Genomic DNA, 24,550 nt, shown 5'->3' on the forward strand with positions numbered 1-24,550 from the left:
CCACCCCTGCCTTACATTTATGGCCTAGGCAGGGAGAGATTAATTAAACACATTTTGGTGCCAGCTGCTCAGGGCTGAATGCACAGCTGTCCCAGAAGCTTATACAGAAGTCAGAATTCTAACATTCTGCTGAATGTGAATGCTTGTTTTACTAATGGTCATTATTACTATGAAGAGACATAGCACAGCCTGCCTTCCAGCCACACAGAGGAGGATCAGGATCTCTTCTTGATCATGCCAAAGTGCAGGACACGGAATAATGGGCTCAAGTTACAGGAAACCAGATTTCGGCTGAACATCATAAAAAACTTCCTAACTGTTAGAGGCGTACAACAATGGAACCAATTCCCTAGGGAGGTGGTGTGCTCTCTAACACTGGAGGCATTCAAGAGGCAGCTGGACAGCCACCTGTCAGGTATGCTTTAAGTTGGATTCCTGTATTGAGCAGGGGGTTGGACTCGATGGCCTCATAGGCCCTTTCCAACTTTATGATTCTATGAAATCTCTACATTAGAAAGCAAAATTACCACCAACATGTCTCTACAAAAGATGTTATAAAAAGTTCATTGCTATATATTGCTGGAGTGGTCTGAAACAAAGAACAATTCAAGGAAATAAAGAGGTCTTGTAAATCAAGACCTGAGAAATTTTGCCCAATGCAGAAATCTCACAGAGACCACAGGTCCAGTTCTCCAATAAGGCTAGTTAAGTCATCAATACATTTCAAGATGTTCTGTGCAACAATAAGAGCTATCAACCTTTCCTTAAAAAGAAAAGGAACCACCATAGAAATCCTCAAGGGCTGGCTTAAGCTGTGAAACTGTGTTTTGGATTCTATAGTTTGTGCTCTGTGGCATAGATGTGGTTCTAGATCCCCTGATTCTAAGCACACTATTATATTATCTCATGACCCCGTTCATCGGGATGAATGGGATGTCGGCAGAAGGGAGGCCCCGTGACTTAGACTGGTAGCAGAACTTACTACTTTGAAAGAGTAAAGGGAGGAACAAGTTTGGCTGGTGATGAGCAGATGCACCTTCTGCACAAAGGACTTCCATGGGCACCAAAGACTGAACTTAAACATCCCTTGCTCTGTTATCAGCCTATTGCAATAGCAGGCAGTTTATTTTCCTGTCTGCATGTTCCTCATATACTGCTGCAGACAGAAAGTACAGAGAAGTAGGTGCGAACCTGTTCAGCTTATCCGCTGCATTTTATTTATTGTATCATTATTTTTTGTTTTACATTTTTTTATATTTATGTACATCAACTTGCGACTTATTGTAGTTAGGTGGTATATTTGCATTTTAAATAAATAAATAAAATTCTTGCGCATATGGCACTTTAGCTAGGGTTCAAATAATGGAGAGTTGGGAAAAGAAGATGATTATCCCAGTCCTGCCACCTCAGCAGATTTTCTGTATTCTTCAAAAGCTTCAGGTGTTGACATTGTTTTGGCAGGAAACATATGCTGCTAAATAGGCCACTGGTACGGTAAATCCTATTCTCTTACAATGGCAGAATTTGGCCTTAAGCAGCCAAGTCACCTTTAAACAGACAATTAGATTTTAAAACTCTTCTCAAAATAGAATGATTCAATTTGTTATGGACCAGGCAAAGCAAAATTAAATTAACGCTGTACACCCTGAATTATACCTAGGTCATTTTTCAGTTGACAGCTTTCTGACAGAAGAGTTTTGTGCAGATTCATACATTTTTTTCTTAAGTTCTGCAGTAACACAAGACACTTATCACATGATTCTCACACCTTGCAATTTTCAAATGATTTTGTTCAGATAATGTTTGGCATGGCTTGGGTTTAAAAATAAACCAAAGCCAATTCCCACAACCCAGTCCTCTACGTTGTGTTAGTTAAAAACAAAAATAGTTTTTGTACAATTACGCACATGTGGGAATATATACCCCTGGAAATAATTGTAATGTCAGTTTGTAGATACAGAAGAGTCTTAAATTGCTATAGCATCAGTGCTGTATGCTTTCTGTATGTGATTCTTGGCAGTGCCAGCTGAAAATGGAATTTAAGGCATTTTTTAGCCCTGCCTGCACTCTCTCCAAGGGTCAGGACCTAAATCCCAAAAATGATATGGACGAGAAGAGAAATAGTGCTTTTGGCAAATAACATTGTAAATAGACTCTTTGTTAGCAAATTCTGGGTGAAATAAGCTGGTATGGGTTAAGGCGAGAGGTCAGGTTACATTATGAAAATGGACCCTTCTGACTGTGAAAACTCTTACTAGCCTTGATGGGTTTGTTATATTGCTCTTTGGGCAAAATGTCTATGAAAACCTCTGGCTGGTTTTTTGGAACACAGTTTGCTGAGGGTGCTCTTCTACCTATAAACCATGCTGCACTCTTCCATGCTTTTTTTTTGGGGGGGGGGTAACAATAAAAATCAGAACAATATTTAACTCCAGCACTAAAAGTATTGCATGCTTAGTGATTTATCTTATAGGATCCCAGATTTTTAAAAGTTATGCTAGTTTCCTCACACTGATAATATGGCAAAATTAAGGCTGCAAGCATCAGTCAATCAACTCAGGGAGATGAACGAAATTAAAGCTTCAATGGCAAACTATAAATCTGCTCAGTTAATTGATGGGGCCAACAACAAGCAGATGTTTCTTGGATGAGGACTCTATTTATTTATTTATTTATTTAATTTAATTTAATTTATATACCGCCCTAAGCCCGAAGGCTCTCTGGGCGGTATACAAAAAGATAAAAAAAACAAGCAATGTATAAATACAATAAATACAATAAATCAAGAAAACAAAACAAACAAACAATAAAAGAACCAAACAACATCCAAAATACAAATAATGATGAAAATGCTATTAAAACACACTTTAAAATGCCTGGGAGTATAAAAAGGGTTTCACCTGGCGCCGAAAAGATAGTAGCGTCGGCGCCAGGCGCACCTCATCGGGGAGGCTGTTCCACAGTTCAGGGGCCACCACAGAAAAGGCCCTGGAATGGTTCAGTTCATGTGCAAGGTAAAGGAATAAATTGGTCCTCCCCGCACCAATTTGGACTAAGCATAATCCCCCCCCCAATTTGGTATCCAAAACTAGATTAAGTGAGCCTGAAGCAGGGATGGAAAGATCTGTCCATTTTGGTTCCCTCAGTTTCTCAACTTTTCCAAGCTTAAATTTAGTTCTCCAGATTTCAATGTGCAATTTTTTTTAACAAAAAAAATCCTCATGAAAATTAATCAGCATTTTAGTGCAAATTTCTCCTAATAAACACATTTTTATATGCAGGTGTGACTTAAGGTACACATTTTTGCAAGCAATTACTCCTAATCTGATACATTTGTGTATGTTATTTTCACTAATATATTCATTTTTATGTACACATTCCCCTAATATATGCATTTTTGTAAGCATTGGTTGGTTGGAGAAATGCATTGCAAAATTCAGATATGTGCAAATTTCAAAGGATGGCTGTAAGTTCTTATCGTTTCAGAAAGCGTGGATTTGATACATTCACCTTTAAATGCAAAGTGATCTCTACCCTGAAGGCAACTATAACTTTCCTTTTAATAGGAACAAACTGCTGATAGCACTAAACTGAAATCAGTATGTCTTTTAAACATGGGTGTTGCACAGTACAGATAGGCGTTGAACTTACTTTTTCCATTAAGCCATTTTGCTTCTGGTGACTTGCTGCAACAGGGAATATTCTAAATCCCCAAGTTCAATTTTTTAAAAAAGAATACTTAATAGGTGGGCTTTTGATGTAATGTGCTCTTTGTGTGTTACATTGGCAAACTCTCAACATGTGAGCGAAACTGTCCCCTTCCTTTTTCACAAATTCTATCCTAAGTTTGACTTCCCAGTCACAATAAGCCTAACAAGCCTTTAAATCTTGAGAGGGAGTTCTTTGTTGTTAACAGCCTTGCCATCTCTCCAAGTTCAATACATTTAATGAGTTGGCTTAAGTGTCCCTTTTATCATCTAGCTTTTAACCTCTTCAGGGTCTACAGAGGTCAACCAATTGATATCCTCCACCATAGTGAGGATTGAAAAATTATTCCCAACATTACAACAAAAACACACATTCTCATGAATTTCTGTATCAAATGAGGCTAGGGGTGAAAGATTAATTAAAATATACTTGAGATAATCACAGAAACTGTCTGAACTACAAATGACTCCCCTGCTGGAAGAATCAAGAGATGCCCCCCCCCCCGAGTGAGCACCTGCAGGTTCAGAGAGGTGGGCACACATAGGGTAGTTTGTCTTTGAAAGAGTCCCTGACCAAAAGATGCATGACATCAGTGCATCAAAAAAGGACAGAATTTTCTGTGGACCAGCTCATAAGACCAAAGACCAATTAAAATTGCTAAGCTATACAGGTAATCTTCCTGCTGTTTTTGTCCAATGACATAATGGGTGCAAAGAAACAAAGGCACCAAGCAGCCAGCAGTATTATCCGTACTGACATATCTTAATAATAAACCATGTGTTTAGTAACACATCACAGCAGATGACACAGTGATAGTGTTTCATATCATGCAACAGCACAGCAAATGAAATAAAGCCACCCTAAAGTGAGCAAGTGGGTGGAAAATGACTGTAAGAATGTCAAACAACACTGAAGGAAAATCCAGAGAAAAAGTGTGTTATATAATCAAAGATCACAAGCAGAGGAACCCTAGCATGTAAACTTGATAGGGATGGGGGAAGAGTCTGAATTCTCTTATTTGATTGGTTAATCACTATAAGCAGCAGATTGCTATGACACTTTAAAGACTACCTGCTGGTATCATGCCAGAAGCTTTAATAAGCAACATACTATTTCTTTAGATGCATGAAATAACTGTCCATAATCTTTATTAGGAACCGAAGAAACACTGGCAGATTTGTTAATGAACTCCCACCCTGAAGCTTATGATTTCATTCACCATTTTAAAATGCTGTGTTAGAATAATAGAATTGTAGAGTTGGAAAGGGGTCTATAAGGCTATCGAGTCCATCAAGTTTTAAAGTTGTCTTTCACCTGGTTTGTAATCCTTAGGAGGAAGATGCAAAAAAAGTAGCTATTTCCTAGATCTTGAGGCATTTCTACATCCTGATATTTCTACAATTAAGAAATTAAATTGATATTATGTGGACAATAGCCTTTCAGAAACTGGTAAATCAATTAATCAGTTCAGTCATCCAGAAGCTTATCCTGAAGAAGAGCCAGGAGAAATGGGGGCGGGGCTAACGGGTCTAGGGCAGCGGTTCCCAAACTTTGTTTCCCACGGACCACTTGAAAATGGTGACAGTGGTGAAAAGGGGCCTAGACTGAAGGAAAAAAATCTTTATTTGGAACCCCTTCTTCTTGCCGCTTGGCTGATCAGCAGGAAGGTATATTGTGGGCTATGTAAGATTAAGCAGTGGGCCAGAAGCAGGCTGGGTTGTGCAGAGTCTACACTTTTGAAGAAGATAGAAAAAAACCATGGAGCAAATACATACTGATCGGAGAATGCGCAATTGACTGCAGAATGTAGATAATGCAGTCAAGACATGCACATTCCCCAAAGCCTGTTAGGGACGATGCATAATGGCCAGAGAATGTATAAAATTAAGTTGATCAATGCACATTTCCTAAGGCCTGTTGGAGATTATGTTTATGGACCCGGAAATTCCTTCTTCATGGATAGATATGTGCATATTATCCATGGGCCTGGTAACGTGCACAATGACTGGTTCTTATACACAATAACCAGTCAACTTACGTTCTCCTTTATATAAAAACAATCAATATTTTAAAAAATACAGTATCAGCAACAGAATAAAAAATAGAGACAGCTTATCAGTTTCTTGTGAGTGAGACATCTCTCTGCATTAAAAAGCCTAGAAAAGAAGGATCTTCAGCTGGTGCCTAAACTAAACATAGGCACCAGCTGAACATCTAGGGCAGGGCTGGAGATCTGGATCAGGGCTGGAGATCTGGATCAGGCCAGAAGACTGGATCTAATAATAGCCAGCCCTCTGTGGGCCACTTTGGTGGGTGGGGACACCCACCTGTCAATCACATGACATCACATGACTCATGCAAGGTTTCAAAGTGGTCTATGTACAAACATTAATTCCCGTATCTCAAATATTATCCTCATTTCTTAAAAGGTTGTTGTCAATCTGCTTCCACATATTTTTCCTTGAATCACAAACAGCTAAATTAACCAATCATCAATGTTAGTATCTGTTGGATCAGGCCACAGGCCTTCTAGTCCAGCATCCCCCACAATGGCCAACCAGTGGCCTCTGGGAAGCCCACAAGTAGGAGATGAGGCCAACAATCCTATCTCATTGTTGTCCCCCAGCAACTGGTATTCAGATGCATACAGGCTCTGATCCTGGAGGTACCATATAGTCATCATGACTAGAAACCATTCATATCTTCCTTGAATTTGTTTAATCCTTTAAGGAAAATGGCTTGAAAGAAACAGATAACTCAATATGCAGCTGTTAAAAAGATCCAGATTTTCTGTCCAGAGAGAAGTGGCAACTCTTAAACCCCTGGATAACTTTTCTTTTCAAGGATAGTCTGCTCTTTGAACAGTCCCAGAAAGATAACTTTGGTTAATGACGTGAGAACGGATATAGAAGATGTGTAAATGGGTGCTAAAGGGAACTCCAGGGCTGCTGCACTGGTATATGCAGAATGGAAGAAAAGCGAGGAGCCACTCTTCCAATCACACAAATGTTGGGAGTGTGAGGACCAAACTAGAGGGGATGTGGAAGATCCATTAATAGGATTCACCATGGTTTAAAAAAACTTAATAGCAGCCATGGTGGAAGGGTGGGTGGGTTTTGGATTGGAAACATGGTACAGAGGGAAAAGAGGACTTAACCCTTTCTCTGTTTAATCCATTTTTCCTGATTGAAGATTCTAAACATTCTGGCAATGCACCCAGAAAAGATGCACCCAAAACCGTGGCGAATGAGCAAGGAAAAATAAAAAAGTGCAGAAAAGGGAGCGAAACTATAACATAAACTAGGCCGGAGACAGAAAAGGACAGGGAAAAATGCCTAGTCTAGTAGCTCACAAGAGTGGATAATGTTTCTCATGCTACCGTGGTACTCAGAAAAATTGAGCAGGAATGTGCTGGCCTCATTCATTGGGTAGGTACAGATGACTGCTATGGAAAGCATTTCTAAACATCACAGCATGGAGGGGGATTAAGTTTGTATGGGGACACTGTGGAAAGCGCAATACAAAGATCTGGCTGTAGAGCCAAGTCAATCTGGAGATAAAGTAACATATGGTTCTACAGAGTTCTAATGCTCAAAAGAGATGAAGGAGAGGAAATTAGTGAGGTTAGGATCTATGACTCCTTGGCTGTGGGTTGCCCTCACAGCATGCATTGTCCCTCAGGACCAGACTGCAAAGGGATTAGGTGCGCAAATAACACACTGAATTTAACCAAGGTGGCTCAGATCTTGCATTGCTTAAGTTATTACAACAGAAGGGCTGAAGCTTTGATACCTTGTGCAACCTAATGTGCCTGAGCCCCTCCTCTTAACTGGGTCCAATAGTAGTGACCCAAAGTATATAGCAGGGGTTCCCAAACTGGTCCGTGGAACACCAAAAGTCCCTAAGATTCATCCAGGTGGTCCACAGCGTGTCCACATTGAATATCCATATTGATTTTTAAGTGTACTTGTATTGCTTCTTTTATTTCTTACATTGTATTTTATTGTTTTACTATTTGAAGTCTACAGAATGCCAACTGTAATACAATCAAATACAATATAAGAAATAAAGGAAGCAATAATAATTAAAAATCATACTGCATGTAGCACAGCACACTGCAATTGCAAGAGCAGACAGAAAAATAATCAAGTGGTCCACCAAGACCATGAGCAATCCTCAAGCAGTCCATGGGGGAAAAATGTTTGGGAATCACTGGTATATAGTACAAAAAGCGGACGAAGAACACTAGATCCACCAGAATAATTATTTCAAAGTAGCACTTCTGCATGGCATTGTCCATCTACAGCAACAATTGCTGAATGTTTACTATTTTTAAAAAAAGAGGAAAAAGGAATCAAGCCATTCTGCTATAAAGATAAAAGCAGAAATAAATGTCAAGTCTTTGGGCCTCATGTATGGAGGGACACAAAGGTTAGATTAGCAAATGCTGGCAAGTTTCCTGCTGTGGTGATAAGAAAGGAGAGAGAGCTAAACAGGCTAGACGGAAAGACATGGAAGCAAAGAGCAGCACCAGAGTGTGGTTGTATGTGTGCCCCCCGCCATGTGGGTTTAGGCCTAATCCTCTTCTGAGGATATGCCCTCATTTGTTTCTGAATATTAATTGCATGGTAGAGAGAAGCTCAGCTGCTAGATAAAGACAGGAGGAGGGGAACAGCTTCTCATCTGAAATCCAACTCCTTAATGAGAGTGCACTGCAGGCCTAAAGATAAAGGGAATCTTTGATTAGAAGCAGAGCCCGTTGCATATGAGGAGTGACAAAGACATACTGTGAAGGGCAACATACACTCGGCCAGTCATCTAAGTGAATTGTGCAATCACACAGTATGTGGTACTGGAAGCAGTAGCAACAGCATCTGAGCCATAAACCTCCTTGTGTCATGAGAACATCAGGGCTTTGAAACCCTGTGTCTCTTCTAACTCACTCGGGTGATGTATGTTATATAGCCACATTGGAGATTGGGTACTTTGAAAACATACTAAAATGGAAGATCTGATTTTAAGTCAGATCCCACTTAGGTTTCCATTTTGCCAGCAGAACACTGCACAAAAGATGATGGACATTTGGCAAGGTAGGTCCCAACTGACAGGCATGGCCAAGTATTCCAGCTGTATTTCAAGGCCAGCATTTCCATGGTGCTGATTCTCAGACTTCCAATATGGGTCTGGTTTTGAAGGTGCCATTAGCTGCAACTGCAGATTTGCTTGCCTTTTACTGTGAAAACTTAATATTTACAATAACGACAGCAACCTGTCATTTGCTTAAAGCTGCATTTGGAGTTATATGATACAACTGTGCCCCTGTAAAGCTGGAATATCTTAAATATCAATCCATCTAAACATCTATTAAAGGGTCATAAATCAACCTTCTCCAACCTGGCACCCTTCAGATTTTTTTGACCACAGCTGCCATCAGCTCCAGTCAGCACAGCACCAGGTTGGGGAAGGCTGTCATGGAGCAAGTCAGGAGATAAAGCAAGATCACTACCTTGCTCTAATCACTACTCGACACAATGTACCCTTCAACAAGGACTAGTAACCATTATTTGCTGGAACTGTGTGTTTGCCTTGATGTCAGTAATACAGACACGAGAAGAGCACTAGAAACAGGCTCTTCTTACACAACTTATAGAACAATGTATCCTGGGTTGATTGCCTTGGTATGTTCTGTGAGACTCTGTTTAATGGCCACAGTATAAGAGTTCAGTTAAAACAGGCTGAAACACACAGCAGATGAGCTGCTTTCTAGCTGATTAGCTAAAAGTAAATGAAGCCAAGAGACCCTCACTAAGTAATGATTTTCCCCAGAGTAAAGGGCTTCACTTATGTTCATAGTTTCAAGCTCTATACGCATATTCAAATGCTGCCTGCTTTTATTAGCGGAGAACAGAACATAATCTTGAGGGCTGCTCTACCTAATTAAATTGAATGTATTGTTACTGGGCCTGTTTCAACAAATATACAAGGTGAACTGGGAAGGTGGAGTATCTGTACGGAGAGAGAGAGAGAGATTTCATTCACACTGATTACCCTAACTTCAATTTAATGCAAAGGAGGACAATGATCCTGTACTTACAAGGGTTGAACTGAAGAAGGTACAGGTTGTCAGACAGGGGTAAGAAAAGCTGTATCTGATTAATCTCTTCTACACATTTAGTTTATACAGGAGCCCTGCCCTTTATATGTGATCACCTTATCTGAGGTGAATAAGGGGAGGGGAAAACCAAGAAAACACACTGAGACTTTAAAATAGCAGAAACTTAAGGACCAACATTTGGTAGGAAGAACTGGAACATGACTTCCATTTGCTGGAACAACAAATAATAGTGTATACACAGCATATGAGAGGCAATTCCTTTTGGTAGTGATATAATCACCCATAGCCCTTATTTAAATCAATGCATATAGTATTGTCTATTAATAACGTCTCATTTAACTGGGTTTTTTTTCCCTCCAATCTGCTCAACTTCTTTCTAAAATAAATGTACCACCCTAAAGGCTCAAGGTAGAATGTTCTGGGATGCTGAAATGTTTCCCTAGCAGCTGCTGCGGATTTCCAGTGCCTAATATTCATCCACTCATTTGCTTGCATCCTGCTTGACTGAAATGCCAGAGAGGCATTAAAGACAGCTGAATTTTTTCCATCACTGGTAGTGCAATCCTATGTTAGTCTACTCAACAGTGAATTCAACGGGACATCCTCCCAAGCAAGTGTGCGTAGGACGGCAGACTTACAGTGAACATACACTACTGAAGACCTAATACTGCTACATGCTAAGGAAAGAACTAGACACACACATACTATTATTTAATTATTCAAAGAAGATTCTAATGGGCTGTTAACAACAACTGTTTTCACAGAGTGTGTCTATAGCACATGAAGGCTTTGGAAGGCTGGATTAATATTTTATAAACTCTGATGGGGAGCCAAACTGATTTCCAAGAGAGTTTTCCCTTGCTTTGGCAATGGGAGGAAATTGAAAGAGAAATAACCCATTAATTTGCTCTAAATCTAATGACTGAGAAAAAAAGGAGCAGACATAGAGTTATTCAGTACATGATATAGTGCAAAATTGAATGAAGCATAAATGTACAGACTGAAATATGGTTCTGTTGAAAGACTAATAGGTTTGTAGCCAGTGTAGTGCTAAATGACCATCCTGTAAGCACAAGGATTTATGCTTGTGCAATGTGACTTTTCCCCACTCTCCTTCTCTGCACCCGCCCCAATTCTCCCGGGGGGGGGGGGTGTAGGAAGAACTTCCAGAACAGATTTAGGGGCTATGAGCGGGGAGGGGGGAAAGTCCCATTATGCAAGTGTAAATCCTTGCACTGATGGAAAGGTTACTTAGTGCTGCATTGGATACTGGCCATTATTTTTCCCCCAAGTAAATCTCTACTCTTGATATTGAAGCACTTGATTTATCTCCTATTTTTGCATATGGAAAAAGACTAGCAAATGCTGTATTGCCTACTAGTTGACATCCAATCCTTTTCTTCTTGACAAAACTACTTGTTTTGATAAGTGGATATAATATGCAATGGAGTTTATATAGCAACAGCCCAAATAATTTGTGGCCCAGTTCTGCTCCACAAAAGTTGGTGGATGCTGCTTCTTGGACACAGAACCAAAATTTCAAAATTTGTTCTTTCAAGAATGCTGAAAGTCAGATCCTCCTAAGATTTTGGTTATAACTTCTCACAGATAGACATACATTAGCAAATCTACTTCTCTCTGGAGGAAGAGCCAGAATTTTCCACTGTAATGGAATAGTTTTGTTGCGTAACATCAAATTATTTATTTATTTAGTATATTTGTATGCCGCTTTTCTTCACCGGGTGACCTCAAAGCGGCTTCCATAGCAAGAACAAAATAATATGATAAAAACAATATGATAAAAACAATTCAGAAATAATAAAAACTAAAACAGTATCAATAAATAAATTCTATAAATAAATAAATAAAATAATACCACAAAATATCATAAAACAGGCTGAAATATCAATATTGATATCACATTATCTTTAGCAGAGGAAACAACCATCCCTTAAAGCAGGGGTGCAGGAAAAGGAAGCAGATAACTTTAATAAGCCACTTTTTTCTCAGAGCACACTCCTGGATTCCTAAGTATACGTGATGAACGACAAATCATTATCTATCCTTAATGTAAACCTTAGGTCTAGCTCATACACTACCCAATATCACATCATAAAGAAAACATGGAGCTAAGATCCTTTGACTCGTGGTACACATGTCAACACTCATAGGATATTAGTAACCACACATGAGTTTACTCTGTAGGAGTTCTGGGAGGAAGGGTGGAATTGAAATTAGATTAACAACAGCAGCAGCTAATATTTTGAATGTATGCAGAATGTATCTTTTTAGGTTACCTATTTTGAAACAATTATGTAGGCTCTGCAGCTATTTTTCAGACAGTTGTCCAACAACCCCTGAAGTTTAAAGTCTGTCTTCGACTTGCACAAACAAAACACTAGCCAGGGTGAGGCTGAACCAAGTCGTATGTAATGTTACATTCATATGTGCTCAAACAGTGCCAAGACTGAATTCAGATTTTATTGGTGCTGAGAGAGAGAGAGAGAGAGAGAGAGAGAGAGAGAGAGATGCTGACTGCTTTAAAAAGAGGCTCAAAAATGCAGCTTGTATTTAGGTTACATCCCCTGCATTTCAAGGATCTTCTGATCTCCATGAGCTTCACAGGGCTTAGACACACTTATAACAGGAAGGAGTAAAGAACTGACAGATGCAAAAAATAAAGACAAGAAAATAGTATTCCGGACAATTAATGGTCCTTTACAGCATAATCCTATACACATTTACTCAGAAGCAAGCCCTGCCAAGCCCAACCAAAAGATTGCAGGTCCTTGGTTATTATACAGCAGAAATATATTTTTGGTTCTTATAGTACTCCAGACAGATCAATCTGCTACCCTTTGTATTTTTGAGAATAAAAATACATTTAAAAAGGGGGTGGGGATGGAAGATCTATACGGAAGGAAATAAGGCTTGCAAAGTAATTTATCAGTTAAACCACTGCAACAAAATATGGCTGGGAAAGCAGAAATACCCTTGGAGATACAGCCCCAACCTCCTAAAATGTTCAAGCCCAATGCAACCCTGCCCTCCAAAAAAATGAGTTCTAGATGGAACATGTAATCTAGAGACAGAATTCTTTCTCTGTCATCTTGTGAAAGCAGTAGCTCAATAGAAGGGGGACTTATTTTCTTCCTCAAGATACAGTTAACCCCAGAATATCAAGGACTCAGAAATGCAGTTTCGTTTTCCAGTGTTCTGTTTTGTGACTCCTGCTAAATGAGATCTCCCAAACCAAAAGAAGACTCCTGTCTTTGTTTTTAATCTTGTAAGGAACAAACTCAGGGCACCAGAGACACAAGGTTTCAAGAAATACGCTTTTGTTCCCCTCAAGCTGGGCAAGAGAAAGCTCCTTACATTTGCAATCTTATCAGCAGACACTCTCTGACTGTGCTGCCACAAGAGATTCATTATTGGCCTTTTGCCTACCTGCCAAACATCCCCTAAATTTGAAGAAAGCACAATTGTATTGCTTTGAGTCTGAAAATGGATCCCCACTTTTGTAGTCATCGCACAAAAGACTCCCATTCTCAGTTCCCCTCAGTTGTTGTGACAGTACCCAAAGATAAACATGGCTTCTTTCTAGGATGCGTTTAGAAAATGGAGGTTGTTCCAGGGAGCTATATTCCCAAAACTAGGGCACTTTCCAACATAGTGTTATATTGGGAAAAACAGCTTATGAAGGAACAATTCTCAGGTCAGGTTTCTGCATGAATACCACTTTGAAACATAACCTGGTGACAGCACTTTCTTCTTTTTAGGAATGCCCTTTCACTGTCATAGACTGTTGTCAACACTATGATCTAGAGCAGGGTTAGGCCACCTGAGGTCCTTGTGCCATACCTGGCCTGCAAGGACTTTCCTCTGGAAAAGCCCCCCCCCCCACCTGTGGATCAACTCACCTATCACAAGGTAACCCGTGTAACTTTGAAAGATGGGGCAAACAGAGGATGGAGTGTCTGGTCTGCAGTTTGTTGTGTGTTTACACTCACTCTAAAGTACACTGAAGATTAAGAATTTCATTCACCAGGCAGTCTTCCGCTCTCCCCGTTGTGCATAAACAGATGCCACTTCTCTGTATCTCAGTGTTGTTAAGTGCAATAGCAAAAAAACCAAAAAACTGCAGAAGCCTATCATGCATACATGCACAGCAGCAGCGACAATAGCAGCTCAGTCATTACGGTCAACCCTTTAAATGGACCTTTTCTCTGTGTCAGAAAGGGTAGGCTATTTGCCAACACATCTGTCTATAAACTTTTCCCCTCCATTGAAAGGGTTCACTTGGTGCATGCTTATACAATGTCAGTGCTCCCCATCAAAAAAAGAAAAAGAAAAAAAGACAAGCCTGAGCTCACACTGCCCCATCATGCCTGTGTATGCTGCCAGTGGGTACAGTACCTGAGGTTGGAAGAACTTCAGAAGGTGCAGCATCAAATACAGGGAAGGGAAACATGAGGAGAGAGGGGAAAGAGAGAACACAGGAATGTGTAAAACCATAGCACAAACATGATACATAAATATGGCAGGCTGAGGCTGAAACAAAGAGAAGATGTATGAGCAGCACTCAACCTCCCACTGCTATCCCCAGTCAAACTCAACCGTAACAGGCGTTCAAACCAGTGCAGAGACACGGCTAATTTGGTTTCCTTTATTTTCACTTTTGGGGGCAATGGTTCTGCACAGTTTGTGGTTTTAAATTCAGCAAAATGAGTATTTTACATCCTGCTGGCTTCAGTTTGAATCCCCTAAATGTCAGGACAAATTCTACTGTACTACAACTCTGCTACAAGCTCATTATCGATTCCCAGCCACTTATTACGGATGAGACAATATGCAATGCAAATAACCACATGAGTACTGTATTTCAATCGGATTCCCCTGGCTCAACTAATGTCTGTGAGAAATGGAAGTGTGGCTTGGATATCTTTATTTCCATTTATAAACGCCTCCCCTATATCTGTAGGAGAAAAGAAATCAGGCAAGGCTTCTTTCAAGCAACATGCTTTTGTACAGTTCCAAATGCTTTGCTCCAGATGGCTCATCATCTAATGGACCTAAACGTTCCGCCTATGGAGACTGCTCACCATTCATTAATAATCTGGTATTATTAATACCATGAGATGTGGTATACATCTCAGCTTTTATTTGAAGAGACTCCACTGAGGGTCTGTTCCCTTGACCTGCAAGGCAACTGCAGTATTTTCAAAATCCTTGCTGAATTCCAGTTGTGTTGCCACACACTGAGGCAGTTGTGCATACTGACACTGCATCCTGAAGTCAACCTAGTTTGGGATTTTACACGCTGCTTTGAACACTTACCAAGCAACTCTAATGACCGCATGCAAAGTGTTCTTCATTTGCCGACAGTCTGCACACAGCCACTTTGACACACAGCAGCTATGGCTGGAAGTCAGTACACAAATGAGAGAGAATCTTGGCTACGAGAATGCTAGTAAGAGGTTTTTAAGCGCAAGGCCCAGTTCAATAACTTTGTGGTTCAGACATTTCAGTAAGCTCTTTCAATGCTGCAGGGCCTACACAGCTCTGGCTCATTGTGGAAAAGCAACTATATCAACTCATCAAGGAAAGCTTTGAAGAGGGAAAAAGTAGTTTGGGATATATCAGCCCTTCTTGGATTATTTTTATTTTCTATAAAATAGTAATATCTATATCTATATAATATATTGCTGTTGTTTTAGTGCAAAAGGCTGGTAGATGTTGGACTCCATTACTCTGATGCCTACAGTATCAGTAATAGAGCCACAGCTTCAGTTCAGACCGAATGGCAAACCTTGGTTTGTCATTATGAGAATAAGCCATGATAAACAACAGGCATGAATGTTCCCTCTTCCTCTTCCTGTCTCCAATGATCACAAGGGGAGCAAATTTGAAGCTTCTATTTTGTGCTAAGCCAAAATACACATTTTGTTCAAATGCTGCAAACTATGGTTTGCACAAACCATAATTTGCAATAAAACCAGAATCTCAAACCAGGATCAAATTGTGGTTCAGGAACCTGATCAGAAAGAATGATTTGCACACAACAGTTCGCTGTATTCTGACCAAATGGCAAACTATGGTTTGCTGTAAATTAGAAGAGGAAGCTTCTAATTCTTGCCCCCTGGTCTCCTACTCCAGAAATAGTAAAAAGCATTTTAGAGTCCTGTGGTTGATTGCTCTTGCGTTAATCCAGATTAGCAATATTACAAATGAACAGCTGCCATGTAACAAACATAGGATAAAAGTAACAGATAGAAATAACATTAAGAACCATTATTTAAATTCTCCACCTTTTCTCCATGCAATTTTGCAAATTCTAAGAAAAGCACAAATTTAGTGCAACAAGCAGCTTCAGAGGTCAAACAGAGGTCCCTATTGCAAGGTATCCCCTAGCAATTGCCAACCAGAACATGAATTCTTTCCTTGATATAGTATGGGAAAAGATGTGAGATAAAATAGTTATCTTATAGTTACGCCTACTTATAGATGTATGAAAAGTGATTCATTTTTAAAATGTGCATTCAAGGAAATACTTTTCCCACATATTACAATTCAGAAGATAAAAAGCGACAGTTCATTAAATAATGAGACTGAACTGCAAGAGACTGAACTGAATTTGGTTTTTTTCCTGGAAATTCTACAGGATGTTAAGGGTCAGCATTGTTTTGCACTCTCTTCCCGGAGGGCTACTGAACTTTCACTTAGTTTGACTAATCTTTCACAAAGAGTATTTATGCTATTATGAGTTTGCAAGTTGTGGCATTTTCCTACCGAGGGTCATTTGTTGATTACAATGGTGATGGGAAAGGATATGGATTCCCAGTTCATCTCTTGCAGTTAGCAGGCTATGAAAGCTTTTGAAGGCGTCTGTTTTACAAGTCTCCCTGTACGATTAAAAAACTTAAAATAAAATAAACTTGCTTGGAAAAATATAGGGATTGCAGAGAAGCTCTGAGATTGGGCAAGCTGATCGCCTTACAGAAGAGTGGGTTATCATTACAAAATCTTACAAAGAATATCCAATTTCTAACAAAAGTATTTATGTCCTGTCTTCTTTCTTTCAAATGCATGTAATTGCTTAATTCTGCCATCAAAGCAATTCCTATATCTAATTCCCATAATTCCTCAACCGCTGGATATTTTTTTGGTCTTCATTACCTGGTATATCCACCCTAAAGGCTGTTACCATATAGGAAACCCATTCTTTTTTCTCCAGAAAGCACTCTTTTCTTAGTGTTCATGAAAATAATAACAGAACAGATTGTAGATTGCACCCTAAAATATTATCCATTACAGTCTTAATTTTCCCTCCAGTATCTCCTTGCAAAAAGCCATGTCTTCTGGGCAGAGCAATCCCATCCTGGGAGTGGGGGGGAAGAGAGACTGCATGGCAGAGCAGCCACCATATCCATAGTCCTGCCAGCTTGCTGCTCCAGGACAGGAGACGGAGAGCAGAAATTATTGCATAATTTGGAGTGAATTTTCTGGGCGTGTCAGGGGAAGAAAGGGTTTTGGGATCCTTTGGATCCACAGTCCCCTGGAATGTCTGCTTTTGCCTCCACTCAGCAGAATAGTTATGCCAGTGGAGCTGTCCAGGAGTGTCCTGTCCCTGCTGGTGGTCTTGGTGTCTTCTCACCCACAGACCTCTTTCTTGGGCCCTCAGCTGGTCTGACTGGCTATAGGATTGCAGCCTGAAGCATTTTTCCTTAATAGCCATATTCAGCGTGAAACAGGTTCGAGTTTTCCACAGATATTCCCATACATCCAGTATCTACAATATCTTCATTTCATTTCATCGTATACAGCTTAACTTGTTTGAACTTATATTCATATTCCAGGAGAATTTATAGAACTTTGACAAGTTGTGTTTCTTATAACCAGTATAATCTCAGAAGTAAGAAAGTATACATTTACTTGAAAGCAATCAGACTAAGGAGAACTTACACCATATATTTTGATCTTTATTTTATTTAAATGATTTATACTTCCCCTAACTATTGCAACCTTTTGAAAGTGCCTTATTTTAACATAAATTATCACTCTAATATGGTCAATTAAATCTTTATATTGCTCTTGTTTTCCCACAATTGTAAAATGTTCCTTGTCCAGTTTTAAAGGCTAGATCATCTATTACTGAAGCTATCAATTATTTTTGGAGGGCTCAACCATGTTTTATACTTATTCCATATTTCTAATGGATTTGAAAGTTAAAAAATAGACATCTGATAGGAAGTCTGGCACAGTGGTAAGAGTGTTGGAGTAGAAGATAGAACCAGGTTCAAATCCGTAAGCCTCTGAGGTAGTTTTGGTGGAGAGGTAGTTGTTGGTTTATCGTTGTTTCAAAAAACTAATAAACGGTTTGTCCAAAATCACCCAATGAGTTTTAATGCTGAACAACTGACACTTTTGTCTTAATACTCCTAAGATATTTTGCTAGTCTTATCAAGACTGTTGCTTCCCTCAAAATTGGCAGATATTTTGGCCAAGCTGGATCAATAGTTGAACAAAATGTCCCTCATTCATTTTGCTTAGCAGTGAAATGGGAGAGATGGCAATTTCTTCTGGAAAGAGGAACACGAAAGGCAGAAAAATAGCGGGCTTACCCAAGATGCCAAAAAAGCTCTTCCCAGAGCTGCTGGCTGCCATTTATTTCTCCCTGAATCCATCTGGGAACAACAGCATGTGATGACAAAGTATCACTCTCATGAGACTTCTGGGATGAAAATAGCCACTGCTATATCATGGTGCTATGTTATCATGCAGTGTTGTTCTCAGATGGATTCTCGGAAAATAAAATGGCAGCCTCAAACCAGGGACTTCTGGAAGGAACTCTGCTGTTACTGCTTTGAAACTGGCAAGGAAAAGAGAGGGTTTTCACTTCCCTGACCCCTCAATTTTGAAGTAAACATTTTTGGCTGAGAACTTTTGATTGACCCCCAAAAGAATCATCCAGGTTCACCTCAAAAGTCTCATTTCCCCCAATATTTTGTGACATTCCTCTCCTTATTACATACTAGGGCTCCAACACGAGGGATACAGCAATGCCTTAGAATAAAGGGCACCCCACAAAATAAACAGATATCTGGGAATGCTGCACAAAGGCAAATTGCACTGCAGATACACACACAAACATGTGGCCTTATCACAACATTGCCCCTGAGTGCCCTCTCTCGCATTGTGGAGCATGGCTTGCACGTTGGTACACTTTGGGACATCGCCAGTGAACTAAGGGTGATGGAACAGGCCGGATGACAGGTAATGTGTAAGTGGAGCAAGACGTGCTATGAGGCTAACTGGGGAGAAGTGAAACAATATAACATGCCTATTGTGTAACAAGTGAGGGTAGTGAAGGCCACTTCTCTCCCTCGACTGCATCCTCAAGTAGCTATCCAGTGGAGCTTTTTCATGTTATCCAGAGTTTGTTAACATCTGATCCAGGAATTTGAATTTTAGACCCTTTGGAAATCCACTGTGAATTGTTTGTAAGGCACTTTGAGGGTAAACTTGCTTGCCTCCACAGCAATCTTGATGCCCCATCAGCATTTACTGTAGTCCCCATTGAGGAGTCCAGTGCAACGTCTGCAGCAACTTCTTGGGATTAGTTTCAGTTGATATGACCTGGTGACGCCAGCAATGTGTCTTCTTGACCCTTGCCCTTCGTGGCTTATTAAAGCTTGCCAAGGGGGTATGACTGAGTGGATCCAGGGTGTGGTCAATGTGTCTTTGTGGGAGGGAGTGCACCTGGTTGCCCTGAAAGAGGAAGTGGTCTGACCGTTCCTGCAAAATACCACCCTGCAAAATATCAGTTTGTGATAAGTATCACCTGGTCACAAATAGCCCCCTTTTAGGGAAGGTGATTGAGTGGGTTGTGGCATAGCAATTGCAAGTATTCTTGGATGAGACAGATCATCTTCATTCATTCCAATCTGGGTTCAGGCCTAGTTATGGGACTGAATCACCCTTGGTTGTTCTGATAGATGACCTTTATCAAGAAAAAGACAAAGCCTGTGTGCCTGTTACTTGATTTCTCAGAAGCTTTTGATACCATTGACCATGGTATCCTTCTGAGCTGACTTGCTGAGATGGGTATTGGAGGCACTGTTTTACAGTGGTTCTGATCCTATCTCCAGGGCTGGGTTCAGAGAATAGCACTGGGTGATTGTCTTTTGGCTCCCTGGCAGTTATGCTGTGGGGTGCCACAGGATACCATCTTGTCCCAAATGCTGTTTAACATCTGTATGAAGTTGTTGGGAGTGGTCATTAGGAGATTTGGGGCAAGGTGTCAACAGTATGCTGATGATACCCAGCTCTATTTCTTGGTAACATCTGAATCAGGAGAGGCCATGCAAGCACTGGACCAGTGTCTAGATTTGGTGGTGGGCTGATTGAAGCAAATAAACTGACTCTGAATTCTAGCAAGATGGATGTACTGTGGGCAGGTGATTCCAGAGTTTGGATAACTGATCAACTGCATGCTTTGGATGGGATCATACTCCCTCTGAAAGAGCAGGTTCATAGTTTAGGGGTGCTCCTGGATTAATCTTTGTCGCTAGAGGCCAAGGTAACTTCAGTGGCTAGGAGTGTATTTTACCAGCTTTGGCTGGTAAGATAACTGCAGCTGTTTCTAGACAGTTGTCCATGCACTGGTAGCCTCCAGGCTGGATTACTGTAATGCCCTCTATGTGGGGCTGCCCTTTGATTTGGTCCAGAAGCTGCAGTTGGTGTAAAATGCAGTGGTGTTACTGCTCACGGGGCAGGACATTGCCAATATGTCACCCCACTGCTGAAAGAATTGCACTGGCTGCCCATTAGCAGGCTAAGTTTAAAGTGCTGGTTTGGTGTATAAAGCCCTATTCAACATGGGACTATGATACTTGAAAGATTACCTTACTCCTTATATATCCAGTCAATCACTGTGCTCTGCATGCGAGGGCCTCCTGCAGATACCACCTCATCAGGTGATCTGTTCCACACAACATAGGAAGCAGACCTTTAGTGTGGCGGCATCTACCCTTTGGAATTCCGTCCCCTTATATATTAAGACAGGCACTACCTCTGTTGTCGTTTCAGCATCTATTGAAGACCTTCCTCTTTCAACAAGCCTTTTAAGTAGAAACCTTATCCCAGTCTCCATCCATGTTGGAATTGCTTTTTAAGATTTTTTAAAGATTTTTTTTGTTTTAAAGATGTTTTCTTTTGAAGATGTTTAAATATGTTTTTAATGTTTTATTGCTTGTTTGCCGCCTTGGGATACTTCTGGAGCTAGGCTAGCTATAAATAAACAAACAAACAAACAAGGGAAGCACAAAGTGGGATATAGGAGAGAGTAACAGTAGCCATGTGAAACCAATCTTGTTTCCAGTGCCAGAAATGTGTCTCTGGACTGGAGGAAACAAAAGTACAGTTGGACTTGGTAGACCACCATCTGTGGAGATTCAAATTGGGAACAGTGCATCATGGAGACATTTGCTTTGGGTGGAAGATTCGGGGTCATAAGGGAAAGAATGTCATGGTGCCCACACTGGGCAGCAGCTTGCACACTGACCTAGATATGGAGGGACCAGCAGCAAAGGCTTGTAACAGCTAGACCCAAATACAGGCCCCAACACTGGGCCTAAGCCAGAGACACCCACCAAGAGACACCTGAGAGTGAGATCACAGAGAAACCATTAACTTCTCCACCAAAAGCCCCAAGCTCTCTGTTGCAAGCAATGAGTGGGGAAGGAAATACCTTGCCCAGATGGAGGTCTCCAAGGTCCTGCAACTCTGTCCTTACCTGAACTGTGGGCTCCTGTTCAAGGTGAGGACCAAACATGGGGAGCTGCCATAGTGCCAGGGGTGTGATTACTAATCACAAGATTCCTGGATGTCTCCTAAAAGATGGGATGGGTGGGCCAGGAAGCACACACAACCTGAAGAGTTTCCTTTAGGGACAAGGAAGTTTGTAGTCTGGGGAAGGTTTCTCTAGTGCTTGGCTTGGGAGTGGAGTCATGGGGTGCTGGTCAAACTCTTTCCCTCTTGATCTGATGTTTTAAGCTAAGGTCAGTCCAGCCTGCTTGCCATAAACCAGCCCTTCCCTTCTGCTTGTTTAATGGAAATCTGGTATACTCTAATCTGAAAAACATGTCAGTTCTCAAAGAAATGATACAATCATACTAAACGGATCTGTGGGTGGGCAGCTACATAGAGAGCGAATTAACATAATAATACGAACAGCTGGATGCTAATGTCAGTAAAATAAAAACTAAAGAACAGAAAGCGGTTTGAACTGATTTCCTACTTTGGAAAAAACAAAATGAAAGTAGAACTGTGGTAGTGAAAATGATAAGCCTATCAAGCAATTATTTTCCCGATTCAAGTCTAGCTCTCATGGTGTTGAAAGAATGGCAGACAATCATGAATAAATACATATTAAGGTGACAACAATCCTCAAATGAAAAGACCCGGCAGTGCCAAACATAAATAGTTACTGGCATGTTAGTCAACTTTGAAACCTGTTAGTATTGGATAAAATCATATCACAAAAATATATTGGGGAGAGGGAGAGGGAGAGAGAATTACTATTATTGTCTAAATGATGGATAAAATATAATGATTAGGGGGATGTGTGTGTGCGTGCACGTGTGTGTATATATACACACACACTTAAATCAGATTTTGAAAAACAAATAAATTGTGAATACTAAGTTTCTCTTAAATAATGAGGGTAACATTAAGCAATGAAGATATAAGAATGTTAGCCTACCCTTGTATTTAAAAAACAGCCTGGTGGCCCTAGGTGATCAGGAATTCCATGCAGACAAGTGAGTGGCCTAGCTGATGATGGAGTGCTCCATATCTCCTCTGCCAGCCCGCAGCAACCTAGTCTTTTTTTTTTGCAGACCAGAAATTTGGGGGGGGGGGCTTATTTACAATGTTGTGTTAACCCTCCAGTTAATCTGTAACTGAACGAATGCCTTCTACCAGAAATGTTGTTAAATAAGGCTTTTCTATGTAAATGAATAACTAAGTTGTTCATTTCTCAAAGATGAATATTTATATTCTGCCTACCAAACGCAGACATTTCATCTTCACCTGATGACAATAAATTGCTCCAGTCTGCCCAGTACCATTCTCCCCTGCTTTGACCTATCAGTCACAAGCACTTCATTTTTGTTTGTTACTTTTTTATGTGAATGGAGCTGGTCTAATTGAAGCAGAAAAGAGTTAACCTTGAAAAGAAGAACTGGAGACAAAATTGTACAGTGTGTATATTCCTATATTCCCATATGTACGACGCAGTCCCGTTGAACTCAAGGGGACTTACTTCTGAGTAAGAATGTATAGCATTGTGCTGCTAACCTTGCAGATTGTCATGGGTGCTGCTCATAAGAAGGAATCTATATGGGAATATTTTAAAGATATTCCCTCTATAGGTAAAAAAAAAGGAAAACATGCAAAATGTATACAGTTCAGCTAAGGGATATAAGGCCTGGCTGAAAGAATGAAACAACAGTGTAAATAATACTCTGTTTCAGAGATAGGTAACCTGTGCTCCTCTAAATGTTGTTGGACTTCAGCTCTCATCAGCCCCAGCCAGTATGGTCAATGGTCAGGGATAATGGGAGTTCCACATCTGGAGGGCAACACCTGGAGTTTCCCCATCCCTGCTCTATTTAGTTGTAAATTGTGGTTTAGTGGTCGGTTTTGTTTAGGAAATATAAGAAGAAATATCAATGGGAAACTTGATTTGATATCAGCCTTTTTCTTGCTGATTTAAATCAGTCTGCCCAACTAACAACTATGTGCCAAGGGTTAGTATGCTTAGGGAGCAGTAGCTCCAAACCTGTTGGATAAGAAATCTTTCCGGCCGAAATGACACAACCAACTAGTTTGAAAAGGATAGGATAGTTACTGATGTTATTTCTGAACTGCTTTTCTGCATAACACCCATAATTTAAAAATATTAAGGCTAAATCCATCATGCTAAAATACTAATACTGAATTTAACACCAGTAAAACACAATGGAAATGTTAAATACTGTATTGCTATTTCAAAATTTGACCAGGATTAAAAAGAAAATGCATTTAAATCACTTGAATACATCTGATGAACAACAATGACTATTAAAACATTATTCTTCTACCATCTGCACAGAAAAAAGTACTTAATGCAAGCTTAAAGAAAAGCCAGCTATAAAATCAAGGGGTTTTGTATAAAAGCTGCTTTGCAATTAAAAAAAAAACTATCAGCTATTCCTTTGAAACACAAAAGCCTTTTAAAATTTACTTTATACAGTATAAGGAAAACCTATTTTATCACACAGCAGGAACAATAATTTATGGTAAATCATTTCACAAATGAGAAGCAGTAGGAAATGACACAAAATCTTTATCAGTGGTTTCCTGCACCTTTGGAAAAAAAGAGCATGCCTACAATACAGAGACAGTGTCTTGGAAACATAATTAAGTCCACTGTAAACTCCACAACCAAAGCTTGAAATGTTTCATATGAGGCAGAGATGCAAAGGATAGGAAGTATGAGGCACTACTTCCACTTCCTGTCTCCTGCATCACTGTCATGCCCAAAGCTGCTGTAGATGACAGAAGCCCTATTCTAAATCATGTGACTAACATCACATGGAGCTGATTTCCAAATTGACCAGAAAGCCTACATGCCTCAGACCTTTCCCCAATACATGGCCAGGAAAGGCAGAGAAAGCAACTGTG

General features: G+C 40.2%; 1 protein-coding gene across 18 annotated transcripts in view; it reads right to left on the reverse strand.

The window, feature by feature from the left end:
* NFASC (neurofascin) overlaps window positions 1–24,550 on the reverse strand; it is a 275,345-nt gene that overhangs the window by 42,750 nt on the left and 208,045 nt on the right. The window contains exon 26 of one of the 18 annotated variants that reach the window (XM_061632205.1): window positions 14,240–14,254. The exons of the other annotated variants lie outside the window; for them this stretch is intronic. Within the exon in view, the coding sequence (XP_061488189.1) occupies window positions 14,240–14,254 (15 nt within the window). The remainder of the gene's footprint in view (window positions 1–14,239; window positions 14,255–24,550) is intronic. 18 annotated transcript variants of the gene reach the window in all.

The sequence above is a fragment of the Rhineura floridana genome, chromosome 6 (genome assembly GCF_030035675.1).
Source record: "Rhineura floridana isolate rRhiFlo1 chromosome 6, rRhiFlo1.hap2, whole genome shotgun sequence".
Lineage (NCBI taxonomy): Eukaryota > Metazoa > Chordata > Lepidosauria > Squamata > Rhineuridae > Rhineura > Rhineura floridana.